The following is a 16,376-nucleotide window of genomic DNA, read 5'->3' as shown; positions in this document are numbered from 1 at the left end:
CAGATGGCGCTGCATTCGCTGGTCACCTGATCTCATTTAACCGCCATTTTAACGGTGTTTTGTATAAAGTTTGTAAAAAATCGTGTTTTCAAGTTCGAGAAATACATTTGTAAAATTGGTTTGATTTGATTAATATTTGATGATACTTATCATCGAATTATTCAAATCAAAAATGTATTCATCATGGGGAACAATTTCCTTCTGTCTTCTTTTGGAAATATTCTCCGAATGGTGCAAAAATGGTAAGATTTTCAAAAGTCAATAAATTTCGTTTGTATATTTTTGGAATATTTTCAGCTTGAATCTAATGAAAATGTTTTTTTGAAATTGTGGAAACTTGACAATATGATAATAGTAATTGGAAATTATTTATTTTTATTGAAAATTGCAATTTTTTATTTTGCTGATTTAGAGGTTATGTTTGTTGTTATTGAAATTTTTTCGTTTTTAAAAAAAAATTAAAGTTAAAAATTGTGTTTTTCGTTTCTTTTGTCGCAAATATATAGAATTTTAACTATTTTATTTATTGAATTACTTAAAATTGTAACTTTAGCGAATTGCTTGCAAAATGGTGAGAAAATAACAATATGCGTCACAGTCACAATGGAAAATTTCGCGTAGAAAAAATAAATCGATTTGAAAAAATAATTAAATAACGAGAAAAGAAATGGAAAAAACTGTCGCATTTATTTGCTATTGTCTATATATATTTAGCAAACAGGCGCCTTTTGGTGTTAAATATTAAAAAATGTGTTGCAATTTAAATTCTGCGTCATAAACTAAATCTGGAATGAAACAATTTTTTCTAATTTGTGTATAGATATAAATCTAGTTTACTAAATTAATGATTCATTTACAGTAAATCTGCGTTTCGAAATTTTTTCAATTGAATTAAAATTAAAAATAATTTTTCAAAATTTTCAAATCAATGAACGCAAATATTTTTTTAATTCTAAAATTAATTAAAAATTTTCTAATTCTATTTCCTTTTTTTAGAAGAAAATTTTTTAAAAATATTTTTTTATTTCAGCAAAAAAGTCGAGGAAGAGAAAACTTTTATTGGAGGGAGAATTGAATTTCATCGAGAGAATTATTAAATTAATTAAATGGAAAGAAATTTATTAAAAATTCAAGAGTGATTTGAAAAAAGGATTTCAAAAGGAATTACGCAATTAAATGGTAACAATATTTTAAATATTTACAAAAACTTTTTAATAATTTCTCAATTTGCATCAATTTTAATTTAAATTCAATTAAAATTAGTTTATTTCATTAGAAATAATTGAAATTCAATGAAAGTTAGTTAATTTAACTACAAATTAATTATTAATTAATTTAAATTCGATAAATAAAACTGAAAATTTCAAATTTAATTTTATACATTTTATACATTTAATTTTATACAGAAAATGAATTGATTTAAATTAAAATTGAAATTTTCGGTTTTATTTATCGAATTTATATCGAATTTCAATTTTAATTGAAATCAATTCATTTTCGGTTATAAATGAATTGATTTAAATTAAAATTGAAATTTTCGGTTTCGTTACTGTAATTTTACTCATTTTTTTTTCTTGAAGCAATTTTGAGCATAAGGAGTGTAGTGAATTATGAGAGAAAAAAACAATTTCTGGAGATATTTCACAGTTACTAGACAATATAAACATGACAATAAAAATGAACCGACGTCATCATTGAAAAAGGATGTATGCGTGAAACAATTACTGGGAATTACGAGGAATCAATTTTGCATTTGAGAAGATGAAGAAGTAGTGAAGAGAAGCCGTGACTTTTGCTTAAGCGGAGGCTCGTCTCCTCTATGATGACGATGGCGACGTGTGTGTTAAAATTAAATCCAACAGACCGACGTCTGCATCTTGCCGACGGCGACGTCGCGACGAAGTGTGCGTCCTTTAGCTCAGTCTCAAGAGCATATTCCGTCAGTGTGGATGCTTTGAATTTCTTGTTTTTTTTTTAACTTCCTGAGCTTTGAGCGTGTTTTTTTTCTCTTTCTCGCGTGGACCATCTTTCTCTCTCTCTCTCTATTCTCTCGTCGGAATTTTAAACCTGTGATATTTTCGGTAAAAAGCCTATATACCCTTGGAATAACTCGAGAGTAGCCGAAAGCGCAGTCACGACGTCCCACACGAGGTAATCCGGCACAATCGGCAACGAAAAAAAAAACCGAACCACCTTCATATTTAATCATTCCCTCTCGATTCTATTCGTCAATGATTTATTTAAAGAATTTGTTTTTTATTTACAAAAAGGAAAAATTACACCCATTTTTCGAATAATCGTAAAATTTTTTTTATTCCTATTTCAATTTTTTGTTTAAATCTTAGATTTCTAAGGAAATTCTTTTGGCAAAAATATTTTCTCGATTTGTAGGATAAGAATAGTTTCTTACGAATTGCAATGAACATTTTTCGTTTGAAATATTTTTTTTATCATAATTACGTAATTCAGTTTTTCGAAAATAGTCTCTACTTAATTTTAACACTTTTTACGTTTTGGAAATTTGAGAAGTTTATTCTTCCTTCGTCAATTTGACACTTAAGCGAATGAGATGCCAAATATTTCATCTCTTAAAATATTTTCTAAAAAAAAAGACTTAGAAAAACTTCCTTTTTTCGAATTACTTCTGTTTTTGCAAAACAATATTTCAAAACAAGTGAAAAATTTAAAACAAAAAATATTTAACTATATTTTGAATTCACGAAAATAATTCTTTGTCTCTCGTTAAGAAAATTCCCCAAATGAATTCACTGGGTCGTTGGACGTATTCATAAAATTTTTGATAATTCTCTCCTATGACGTTTTTCAACTTAGTGATGATATTCTTTGCCAACTTTTCAATAAACAGAATTTCATGCCGATGCTCCAGATAGATGCGATGATTTGAAAATTCTTCCGATTCGTATACGCGCGCAGACGTGTGTCAAGAAAAACACGTGTGCTAAAAATGTTTGTTGACATTGAAATTTTCTATTATTTTTTCTTCAACGAACATTTTTTTACTTTCGATTTTTTGATTTAAAGGAGAAAAAAAAATTGTAATTCATAATTTCAAATTTTTTTCCCTGCCAAGCTTTTTGATAATTTAAAAATTTATTTCTGATTTAGAAAGACAAAAAAAAACCCAAACACAGTTTAAAATCTTTCCTTTGCCAGCTTTTCGATAATTTAAAAAGCTTTTTCGTATCAAAGCGAATTTGATTTTTGTTTGCAACTATAGAAAAATTAGTTTTTTATCGAATTAGAATTACTTTACAATCGATTAAAAATTATTTCGTTACATAAATATGTATAAAAAAATATTATTATTATTATTATTATTATTATTATTATTATTAATTTTTTAATAGTTTTCCGTTCGTTATTTATTAAATTATTGAATCAAAAAATTTTTTACTAGTCATTAAGAACAGAAATAGGTGTAAGTTTATTATTGCTATAATTAATTATTATTTTTATTGTTCTTAGTGTTATTTTTAGTAATTATTATTGATTAATTGTTAAATAATAATGGTACAAAGTGTTTTGTTCTGAGAGTTAATTAGTGGTAAAATAAATTGAACTTGTTTTGTAATCGATTAAAAATGATCGATGAGAAAAAAATTTTCGAGAGGAACATTATTGCTAATTGATCAATTGTGTCGTCACTGTTGCATTAATTTCCAAGGAAAAATTTTCCACGATTCATTGTACATATTTAGAGCATGTTGCATTTATTGTAGTCGCGTGAGTTGAAAAATGTCAATGAAAGAAAAATTCCGTTTAAGTGCAATGGAATCATCATTCTCGTTCATAAATATAATTTTTTTTTCTTTTTTCATTTGGAAAAATTGACATACTGATTTTTAGAAAATAAAAAGAAAAAATAAATTTCTCTTTTTAGAATAATAATTATATAATAATAATAATAATAATAATAATAATAATTATAATAATAATAGAAATAGAAATAGAAATAGAAATAGAAATAGAAATAGTAAAAATAATAATAGTAACAATAATAATAAATAACAAAAAAAATAAATATTCGCAAGTTTGAAATTTGAAAGAGTGATAATTTCGAAAATTGCTAATATTCCTTTCAATTTATCAAAATAACAAATAAACAAAAATTAAAATTGGACCATATAGAAATTGAAATTGTCACTGTCGAAATAGATTTTGAATTCGATTTTGCTTAGGCGATATAGTTTGAAAGTGTTTCTCAATTCATCAATCGAAAAAGTATGGAGGAAAAGTATAAAGTGTCACCAGGTTACTAGCCTTGATCGTCTGCCAAAATATTTGACAGGGAAAGCGTGCAGTTGTCACGGGCTAATTTTACCTGTATAAAGTGTAGTACACCTGACGTCTAAACGTAGAATATAATTTTCTTCTTTTTTTCCTTTCGCGCGCAAATTACATAATTTCTTTATTTCTCTCTTTTAAATTTGCAATTATTTTTTTTTAGCGGAAAAAGAATTTTTCTTTTTTATTTTGACTCAATTAACGATGCACATATAAGTGTGTAAAAAAACAAAAATAGATTGCCATTGACCTCTCCGGAATCAAGCAACAGCCAAATTAAAACTCAGCCAATTGTTCATTCAAAATTATTCTTCAAAAAAAAAAAAAGATTCATTTAGAAAAAATTGAGAATTATTCTAGTTTTTCGCAATTGGTTTTTTTTTACCGAAAAGAACAGGAAATTTTTTTTTTTCTTGGAAAAATTATTTCTTTCTGAATTGCATTTTCACGGGGGAAGGGGGCATTTTTTCAGGTATTTTTATTAGGTATTTTTTTTTATTGAGTATTTTTTCCATTAGGTATTTAATTATTTATATTGCAATAATTGCAATAATCGACAATTTTTTATTTCAATTAGTATTAATTTAATTATTTGGAAGCAAAATTTATTTTTCGCTTTTTATTCTTTATTTTTCAATTTATCTTTCTGTTATTTTGATACTTTTATAACTTTTCTTTTTTATTTAAGGAGAATATTTGCAATTTTTGATTCAAACTGCAGCATATGTTGTAAAGAATAAATCATACAAACTGATTTGAAATTCGATTTTTAAAAAAATTCTAAAAGTTTGAATTTATTTTCTCTTCAACGTGTAACTTTATTTTTTGTTTTCTTTTATTTTTTTAATATAAGTGATTTTAATTTTTGTTTTTTCTATTGAAAGTAATTTTTACTTTTTAATTCAATCGATTTTGATTTTATTTTTTGTATCTCAATATTTTTTTTTGGATTTTTTTCATTTTAATTGATTTCGATTTTAAATCACAGCTAAAAATTGGAAATTAAACATTTTTTTAATCGTCTCGAATTAATTAATTCCAAAATTGCTTCAATTTAGAATATAATATTTTTTATAATCTAGAAATAAATTTTTCCTTGTTTGAATTAAATTTTATCGAATAAAATAAAAAGGAACTTTTCAATATTTTCTTTTATTTTATTCGATAAGTTTTTAAAATTATTTGAACGTTCGATTCTTTAGGAACATTGATTATTTAACAATTAATAAAAGAAAAGAAAATTATAATTTAATAATGGTTTTTCTTTTTCTAACAAAAAATCGTTTTTTAATATTAATTTTCCTTTTTCAATAAAAATCGATTTTTAACGATAAATTTCAGTTTTCTAATAAATCTGGTGGATTTTGCAGGATGGACCGAGATGACGATGATTTCGGCGAGGGTTTCATCGCGGAATCACATCCCCTGAGACCAACTCATCTTAACGTTCCAGGAGGAGGAGGTCGAAATGAATCTCGAGCACCAAGTATTAGTAGCAGTGTTAGCGATATGGATGTGCCAATTTATACCAGAGAAACCACCATACCACTTTCAGCTAAAAAGGTGAGTCTACGTAATTAGATTTTATTTATAACTCGAAACCGTAGCGCATCTAACTTATATACGTGAGAATTTGCCTTAAAATACATTTTTACGTCAGAAAAAAAAATGTTCTTTCAATGCAAAGAAAAAAGAAACAATTCGCGATTATTATAGTATTCGCTCACAAAATTGAATTTCTCACCATTAATATATAAATAAATAAAGAAATAAAGAAATAAAGAAATAAATAAAAAAAGAAATAAATAAAGAAATAAAAAAAGAAATAAATAAAGAAATAAAAAAAGAATTAAATGAAGAAATAAATAAAGAAATAAATAAAATAAATAAAAATTTACCAAAAAGAAAATTGAATAAAAATTATATTAAAAAATTCGAACGAAAAAAATTCAATTTAAAGAGAAAATTGTGCAAAAATACTTTAACAAACTCGTAAAATCGATTTTTCCCGTTTGGTCCTCACTGTCTGAAAAAAGAAGCTTTACGCTTTGAATAGAATCTGACGCAAAATTTTGTTCAATGGTGTGCAGAGCATTCGGTTTCCTTTGATGACGCAATACAGAAAAAGAGGCGTGCATGAGAAAGATCACGTCTTTATAACTCTAGATAATAGATTTCCAAGCATTCGATTAATATGCCCCCCAAAGTTTAAAACACATTGGATTATTAAATGATTTATATTCTATAAATTGTTTAATAGCAAAAAAAAATAGACAAATATTCGCGTATTATTTCACGTGAGGCGAAAATTATTATCTCAATGTCAATGGCACGTTTTTTTTACTCGATAATGAAAAATTATTATTTTTTTATTTTAGTTTATTATAGAAAATAAATTATATTTATAAAAATAAATTAAAATTAAAATCTTCTGTTGGAAATAAATAATAATTTACGAAAATAACAAAATTATTAAGACTATTTCTATTTTTATTCAAAAAGAAAATAGAATAGAATTTATTTTTTTTTATTATCATTAAAATTGTTGCGATTACTATTATTATCAGTATTATCGAAACTATTTTTTTTCTTTCTTATTAGTGGTACTATAAATAAAAGAATAAAAAATTTTTTTTTTGAAATAAAATAATATTTTATAGAAAAGCAATCTTTATTTTTAGAGAGGGCAATTTCTCATCTTGCCAGTCTACAAACTATAGAGCGCAGCTAACGATAAAACCTAATTAGCCATTGATTTTATTAGCGCAAAATTAGAAATTATAGAAGTAGGGAAAATTTATTATTCGAGCTTCATTATTAATTCAGCTTTTTAGTTATTTTAGAGACGAAAATAAATTCCACTTTTTTTATTCCAGAAAAACAAATATTATTTTTCCTATAATGAAAAAGAAAAATAAACGAATAATTTAATTTAACCGGAAAAGCTATAAATTATTTGCTGTAAAAAATTCAAAAGAAAAAATATATAAAATAATAATCATAATTTCTTTTTGTTAAAATCATTTTTTAATCATTTTGTAATTACAAATTAATAATAATAATTATGATAATCAATAGAAATAATTCTAATTATTGTTATAAATAAAAACAAAATTTTTTTCTTTTAATAAAAAACCACTTTTGGTATGAATATGAAAAATAGAAAGAAATTACTTTTAATATTTTTTTTTTCTCTTTCGAATATAATTTGAGTGAGTTGTTTGATTTTTTATAAAAGATAATTTAAATAATGATTATTAATGAGTGAAACAGGTCGTTGACTTTTATCAATATACAAATGAGAGGATCTTGATCTTCGAAAACCGGTCAAAATTTATTGGAGAAAGTATTTATTTTTCTTTTCATTATTTTTCGATTTTTTTTTTATTTTTTTTTTGTAGAGAAAGAGCCCTTGAAATGTATTCTAAAAAAAGAATTGAATACCTGTTTAGAATATATAGGAAAAGGGAGAGAAATAAAATATAGTTGATATCTTTAACTTGAGGGATTGCTCCTCCTTATATTGTATAATCTCATTCGGACATTGAACGCAGTTTCTATAAGTATAATCTTATTCAAAAGCATTGTCCGATTTTTCATTTTCATCTATCGCTGAGATAATCTTTTCCTTCTTTTTTTTTTCTTCGATTTTTTTATGGCGTCCCTTGAAATTTAGGAACGATATAGAAAACCTTTTTTATATTGAAAAAAAATGGTTCTATTAAGTTATTTATTTATTTATTATTTTATTGTTTTTATCAATTTTTTTATTTATTTATATGGGCAAATAATAAATAAATTAAAAATTAAATATTTTAATTACATCTTTTTCTAAAACAGTAAAATTGTTAAAATTATTTTCATTTTCCATAATTGATAATTATTTTATTTTCAAAATTGAAATCTCTAAAAATTTTGAATAATTTTAATTTTCGACTTTAATATTTCCAATTTTACTTTTTCGTTTACCTAATTTTTTTTTAAATATTTTTTTTTTGGTATCACTTCACGAAGTGGAATAAGAATTTCCTTTGGGAAAGGAATAATAATTTTTTGTGTCCTCTTGTTTTTTTTTTTTTTGAAAAAAATTACTTTTCACATATGCAATTACAGTATTTTCGGAATAATCTCATTTTAGTTAGTGTTATTTGATGGGCTTCTTTATTGCGAGTAAAATTTCAAGGACTTTCAAGTACATAAAACGAAATGATATGAGGAGGTAGACTGATTTTAGCATTTTTATCCAATGATGCAACTCGTGTGCATAGGTGTGTTCTCATACATTTCGCTAAGGAAAATAAAAAAAAAGGAAAAAGGACACTTCCTATTGAAGCTAGAAAATGAATTGTACACACCCACTATTTAATCTGAATTATTGACTTTCGTTCTTTATGTTCTTAAAACAAATTCATTGATGCAAAAAAAATTTTTTTTTTTAATATAAAAAAACCTTTATTTATTAATTAGTAAACTATTTTTGAATTCGTTAAATTTTATACAAAAAAGAAAATTTCTCTTGAAGTAAATTTTTTTCAAGGAAAATTACTTACAGGAAAATTTTTCTTGAGTAAATTTTACAGAAAAAATCATTTTTCCTGAAATTCTGTCAAAATTTCAACAAATTTTCAAAAAATTAAATTTTTAATTCAATTAATTTTAGTTAGTAAACAATTTTTGAATTTGTTAAATTTTATGCAAGAAGGGAATGTTTTCTTGATGGAAATTTTTTTCGAAAAGAAAATTTTCCCTATGGAATTATTTCTAATTCAATGAATCAGCAAAATTTTTTTTTCGAATTCGTTAAATTTGATACAAAAAAGGAAATTTTTTTAAAGTAAATTTTACAATGAAGGAAAATTTTTTTGCAGTAAATTTTACAGAAAAGAACATTTTTCTTGAAGTCAATTTGGCCAAAGGGAATATTTCTAATTCAATTAATTATTAGTAAACGATTTTTAAATTGGTTAAATTAAGAAAAATTTTTTTGAAGTAACTTTTTTCACAAAAGAAAATTTTCTTTAAGGAATTATTTCTAATTCAATTAATTAGTAAAACAAATTTTTAATTCCTTAAATTATACAAAAAAAAGAAAATTTTTCTTGAAGTAAATTTTACAAAATGAACAATTTTTTTAGAGTAAATTTTAGAGAAAAAGAAAATTTTTTTTGAAGTAAACTTGTCCAAAGGAATTATTTCTAATTCAATTGATTAGCAAATATTTTTTTTAGGCAGATAAATTTTACATAAAAGAAAATTTCCCCTATGGAATTATTTCTAATTCAAATCAATAAGTAAGAAAATTTTTTTAATTATGTAGTTAAATTTTACAAAAATTAAAAATTCTTAAATTATTATTATTATAATAAGAAAAATAAATTCTACTCGAATTTTTATTTAGCAGAATTTTTTTAATTAATAAAATATTACAAATTCTGTAGATAGAATTTTTTAGAAATAAAATTTTATTCTTAGAGAGTAGAAATAAATTTTTATTTTAAAGAAAATAAACAAAAATGATTTTATAATGGAAGAAAAATAGAAATGAATCTTTTTTTAAATAGAAAACAATGGAAATAAATTTTTTTTATCAGAATTTGTACCAAGGAATTATTTCTAATTCGATTAATTAGCAAAAATTAATTTTTAATTCGTTAAATTTGACAAAAAGGACAATTTTTCTTGGAGTGAAATTTTACAGAAAAGGAAATTTTTCTTTGAGGAAATTTTACAAAAAGGGAAAATTCTTCTTGGAATAAAATTTTTACAGAAAAGAAAATTTTTCTTGGAGTGAAATTTTACAGAAAAAGGAAATTTTTCTTTGAGGAAATTTTACAAAAAAGAAAATTCTTCTTGGAGTAAAATTTAACAGAAAATAAAACTTTTTTTTGAAGTGTAAATTTTACAAAAAGGAAAATTTTCGCTGAACTTTATTTACAAAAAAGAAAATGTTTCTAGAAGTAAATTTTTCCTAAATCGAAGACGAAATTATATTGAATAAAAATGTAAATGTTATTTTTAACAAAATTGATTTTTACTCTACTTTATTATCTGATTACTTTATTGTATTTCAAGTAATTTATTTTTTTCCCCGTTTAAATTAATAAATTTATCGTTTATCATTCTTTTTCGTCATTCGTTGTATAGATAAAAAATAATTTTTTTTCGCACGTGTGATTTTTTTCTTTTCTTTTTTTTTTGACAAAAAAACACACTCCCTCCCTTTTGGGTACATAAAATTTTCTTTTGTATATTTTAAGGTCAATTTAATAAATTCCCTGGTAATTTCTGACCCCGACCTAGCAACTCTCGGTGTGTTTTGATACTTTTTGACGTCACTCAAATATTGCGACGTAAAGCGCGGAAAACGTGAGAGGGAACTAATGGATAAGAGACGGTATAACTATTATTATTATTATTATTGTTATATATATACGTTTATATAGACGTGAAAGACTTGTAAGTCTTACATCAGGTGTATTATATATATTTTACCTCGTAAAAGTTTTAAAATGTTGATAATGAAGCCGCGAAATGGTGCAATATGACTGGTCGATTTCTCGGGTGTGTTGGAGGCTCGTCACTTCATTTACAGTAACGTAGGAATCATTTTATTTCAAGGAAAAATGACTTTCAATTTTTAAAATAAAAAAAGGCAAAAAAAAAAAAAAAAAAATTGTCGCTTTTAATGAGATAGTTGAGTTGGAAGATTCAAAAAGCAATTATCATTACTATTTTTTAATTAGTCTTTACATTTTTATAGGAAATTTATTTTTTTCTATTTTTACAAATATTTAACGGACTTAATATTTTTTTGTAAATTTCGTTTTTAATAAACTTCGACTACTATTAACGAGACAAAAAAATATTTTATTAGTTAAATTATTTGTTTGTTTAATAAATAAAAAAATAAATGTATACATAAATAAATAATTTCTCATGTGACGAGTATAAAAACAGAGGCAAAAAAAAATTCTCGGTTAAAAAAAAAATTTTCTTGTAATCCGCGATGCAAAGTGCATTAAAAAAAGTTGAAATTCCTCTTGTTATCTAATGCCGCATAAGTAATGTATGATTTGTAGTAATTGAGGGATGCAAATTATTTACCTCATTGACCCTAATAAAATCTCGAATGGACTTTAAATTGAAACTGATAATATTTCTGTTATTATATTTTTCATATTATTATTTACAATAACCGAGTCTATTTTTTTACATCTCTTTTTTTCTCTATTCGACTATTTAATAAATAAAACAATAACTTTATTTATAATCAAAAAAAATTAGGAATACATTGTATTTTCGCGTCAACTTTAAATGATTCACGATTAAAACCAATAACTCGTATTTAGGTTAAAGAACTTTTAGAGAATTTTTTTATAGTTCGAAAAAATTTTCTTTTTCTCATAAAAAATTCTTTAAAGGAATAATTAAATTAATTAGAATTTATTTACATAAAAAATTCATTGTGAAAAATGCAAAAATAATCGAGTCACGTTTCTTGTAATTTTCAATTTATTCAATTTTTCGCGCATTTGATTTTCACACAAATATATTTTTACGTATCTATTATATTTTCTAGAATGAAATTATATTCGGTTAATTTTTAATTTTTATACCTACATTTTCTTCGTTGAAAATTTTAATTATTTTATTCGTTAAAAATTGGTTTTATTTAACTTCCACAATTCTTATTTTTAATTTTATTTATATTTTTTGGGTATTTTATTTCTTTTGTATTTTTGGGAATTACAATAATTTTTTTTTATTTTTACTTTTTAATTTTTGTTTTTTTTTATTAAATTGTTTCTTTTAATTTTTACATTTCTGATTTAATTTATATTTTTAATTGTAAAATCAAGGAAAAAAATTATAATTTTACTAATTATTATCAATTACTGACTGATTTTAATTTTTTAAAATAAAAATTAATTTATTTGTAAAATCAATAAATAAATTAAATATGAAAAAGTTGGGAAAAAAAAATTAAAAGGTAAAGATTTATGATTTGGTGGAAAAAAAAATTTTTTTTCCATTTTTTTCGATAAAATTTTGATGCAAATATATACGCACGTGTATGTGAATATATCTATATTTGTATACACATAGGAAAAAAAGTGCATTGATGCTAAAAAAACACATTTATGACAGAAATTGTTGCACAGGTGATTCGCTCACGTGGCGTTTATTCTACGTAGATTGTGTCACGTGGTATCAGTGCATACATATGCGAAATGAAAAATGATTGCACATTCGTTTTTTTTCTTCTTTTTTTTTTAGTTAAACACGGATATAAGGTGGTCAGTGTTACGTAGAGTTTATACAAAGTAAGCTTTAAAAGACTGACAATCGCCAAGTTATTGTAAAATATTTTTATTTCCCATAGAAAAAAAAAGGGAAATTAATTCATTATTTTATAAAAAAAAAAAATTAGTACCGGTTTTTGTGTATTCAAATATATTTTTTGGTTTTTGAGAAAAGACACTGAAATTAAGGAGAAAAATCAAAATGTCGATGGACAGTGCATTGTTCTTGTTTAATATTGGAGAAAAGAAAGAACCGGCTTATATTGAAGTGAGTAGTTTTTAATTAACTTAATTAATTGATTAGTTAATTAATTAATCAGTGAAAATTAAAATTAATTTCCTGAGGAGAGAATTAATCTTTGAAAATTAAAATTACTTTTCGCCTTTTTCGACAAATTTTCCAAAAAAAATACGACTTGAATTCGACTGAATAAAACTTTGACAGAATAGAAATTCGACTAAATTAAAATTAAATTAAATAAAAATTTATTAAATAAAAATATGGTTTAATAAAAAATTTGGTTAAAAAAAAATTAGCTTCAACGAAAATTCGACTAAATGACGATTCCATTAAAAAAATATTCGACTAAATAAAAATCTGTCTGAATAAAAATTTGTCTAAGTAAAAAACTTGATTGAATACAAATTTGTTTAAATAAAATTTCGATTGAATAAAAATTCGACTGAACAAAAGTTTCATTAGATAAAAATTTGTCTAAATAAAAATTTGACTGAATAAAATTTTGTCTAAATTAAATTTCATTTGAATAAAAATTTATCGAAATAGAAATTCTACTAAATAAAAATTTGTCTAAATAAAAAATCGACTAAATAAAATTTTGTTTAAATAGAAATTCGACTAAATAAAAATTCCACTAAACAAAAGTTTCATTAGATAAAAATTTGTCTAAATAAAAATTCGACTGAATAAAATTTTGTCTAAATAAAAATTCGATTGAATAAAAATTTGTCAAAATAAAAATCCAACGGAACAAAAATTTGCCGAAATATAAATTCGACTAAATAAAAATTTGTCTAAATAAAAAATCGACTGAATAAAATTTTGTCTAAATTAAATTTCGATTGAATAAAAATTTATCAAAATTAAAATTCGACTGAATAAAAATTTGTCTTAATGAAAATTCGACTGAATAAAAAAGTTGTCTAAATAAAAGTTCGACTAAATAAAAATTCTAAATAAAAATTCGACGAAACAAAAGTTTCACTAGATAAAAATTTGCCTTAATAAAAATTCGATTAAAATAATTAATTTCTTTAAAGAATTCTTTAAAAATAAATTGTTAATATAATTAAAATAATATTAAATTATTAAAATACTTTAAAAATACTTTAAAAAATTATTAAAAAGAAAAAGCTTTCAAAGTAGGATTTTTAATTTTTCTTAAAAAGAATTTTCGAAAGTTTTTTGATTAATTAATAAAATTTCACCTGAATTGCAAATACAATTTTAGAAAATAATTTTCGTTGAATAGAAAAAAAATTTCTCCTCTCTGATTAAAGAATATAGAAAAACTAATCTTCCATTAAATTTTCTCTGTATTCCCCGAATTTTGAAGAGAATTATCTTGAACATTTTCACTACATTAGACGATGGAATAAAAAAAGTTGTCCCTTCCATAAATTAAGATAAATCTCATTTCTCTATATCTAAGGAGATAAAGTAGGCGGTGTAGAGGTTTTGGATTGCTATCGATATTTCGAAACACGAAAAGAGTTTCTTTTTTTTCCTGTAGGTAATATATCAATTAATTTAAATTGATCCAAATTTAAAAAAAAACTTTTTCTAATAAAATTAATTTTTATTAACAAAATTTTTTTTATTTAATGTAATTTATTTTCTTTGTTTATTCATTATTTGTTTAGTTATTTCGTTAATTAAATTAAATACTGTGTATAAATTCTCTAAACTATGTAAAAAACAAAAAAAAAGTTTTTTTTATTTATTTAATGTTTTTTTCTACTTTTCTATTTTTTTTCCCAAAACTCTAATATAAAAAATTATTTTATTCTTATTTATTATTATTCGAATTATTTTGCGAAAATTTATTATTTTTCCGTTACAAATAAATTTATTTATAATAAAAAAAATAAATAAAAGACTAAAAACATTTTTTAAGTAGGATTAAAAAATTATTTTATTCTTATTTATTGTTATTTATTATTATTCGAATTATTTTGCGAAAATTTATTATTTTTCCGTTACAAATAAATTTATTTATAGTAAAAAAAAAAATAAATAAAAGACTAAAAACATTTTTTAAGTAGGATTAAAAAATTATTTTATTCTTATTTATTGTTATTTATTATTATTCGAATTATTTTGCGAAAATGCATTATTTTCTCGTTACATAAATAAATTCTGAAAAACGATAGAAAACAAAAATTGAAAAAATAAAATAAAATCTTTTTTTCTCATTTCAAAAAAGTACCGGCACAATTTCAGACGAATTGCGTCATTCCGCAATGTTAGCGAAAATTCCATATATCTATATAGAGAGAGAAAGAGAGAGAGAGGGAGATATTAAGGGGATGAATATTTTCGCGTCTGCGCCCTTTCATTATGAAAATACGTAGAGGGTAGTTTATTGGGGTTGCACGAGGATTGGAATCGAATCTATCGCACAGAAAATACTGAATCTTCGTTAAATTCACCACCACATTTTTTTTATTTCGTGGGTAAGTTTTTCCATTTCTTTTTCACACTCTAAATACAAAGAAAAAAAGACGTTTTTTGTCTCTCTAATATTTCTATTCGTTTTCAAAAAAAGAAAATTCGTAGCGAAAAAAAAATTGTAAATAAATTTTCATTGAACAATTTCAATTCAAAGTGGGTCATGATATTTTAACCTTAACCGCCAAAAAGAAAACATTCCGAATGCATGTAAAAAGAAAATATTTTTCTGCTTTTTTTTTAATTAATCAGTGTTTTAGAAAAATTTTTGTTAACTGATGAAATTACAATTTTTCGTTTAAAAAAATTATTTGTCCGTGGAATAACAATAATTTTATATTAGTAGAAAAGGGGACTTGGAATCCTTGAAATTCGGAGCAAAATAACTTGCTGGGAATCTATATTATTTGATCGATCGCAATATATTAGAAAAACGGCTCGTTTGATTATAATGTGGTCATATAATTATAATAATAATTTATTTACTATTGTTTTTATTTTTAATATTTTATTTAATATTTATTTTTTCAATTAATCATGACGATACTTAATCAAATATTAAAAATGACTTAAAAATATTACCTAGTATTTCTTATTATTATTTTAAATATTTATTATTTTTATAATATCTAGAATTTAATATTTATTACTTAATATTCATTACTTAATTAAATATTAAACATAACTTAAAAAAGAAGATAAAAAAAAATATTACTTTATTTCTTGTTATTATTTTTAATATTTATTATTTGATGTTTGTAATTTAATATCTAAATTGAATGTCTAAATTTAAAATTTAAATTTAAAATCTAAATTTAATGTCTAAATTTAATATTCATTAAATTTAATATTTACTAAATTTAAAATTTATTACCTACTCCTTAAACAAAAATTAACAATAACTGAGAAAAATGAAATATTACTTAATATTTATTTATATTTCACGTGTTTCATTTAGTGCTCAATTTTATAAACAATTTTTTCTTTTTTGCAATAATTGTAAAATTTCCATCCCCTTTTTTTTACAATGTCATTGACATTTGTTTTATTCTCCTCTTACTCTTACGTAATTTGCA

At 22.7% G+C, this 16,376-nt stretch overlaps 1 protein-coding gene across 4 annotated transcripts in view; it reads left to right on the top strand.

Moving 5' to 3' along the window:
- Nucleotides 1-48: 48 nt before the first annotated feature.
- Nucleotides 49-16,376, top strand: part of LOC122507959 (solute carrier family 2, facilitated glucose transporter member 1-like) — a 49,649-nt gene continuing 33,321 nt past the window's right edge. The window contains exons 1-3 of one of the 4 annotated variants that reach the window (XM_043620985.1): nt 49-242; nt 1,031-1,179; nt 5,676-5,868. In XM_043620985.1, the coding sequence (XP_043476920.1) occupies nt 5,677-5,868 (192 nt within the window). In that variant the 5' untranslated portion in view covers nt 49-242; nt 1,031-1,179; nt 5,676. Of the gene's footprint in view, nt 243-1,030; nt 1,180-1,947; nt 2,152-5,675; nt 5,869-12,617; nt 12,877-15,195; nt 15,306-16,376 lie in introns of those variants that run through there. The other 3 variants (XM_043620993.1, XM_043621011.1, XM_043621001.1) reach the window with 3 other exon arrangements.

The sequence above is a fragment of the Leptopilina heterotoma genome, unplaced genomic scaffold (genome assembly GCF_015476425.1).
Source record: "Leptopilina heterotoma isolate Lh14 unplaced genomic scaffold, ASM1547642v1 Lhet_114, whole genome shotgun sequence".
NCBI lineage: Eukaryota > Metazoa > Arthropoda > Insecta > Hymenoptera > Figitidae > Leptopilina > Leptopilina heterotoma.
This window is presented reverse-complemented; position numbering and strand designations above follow the sequence as displayed.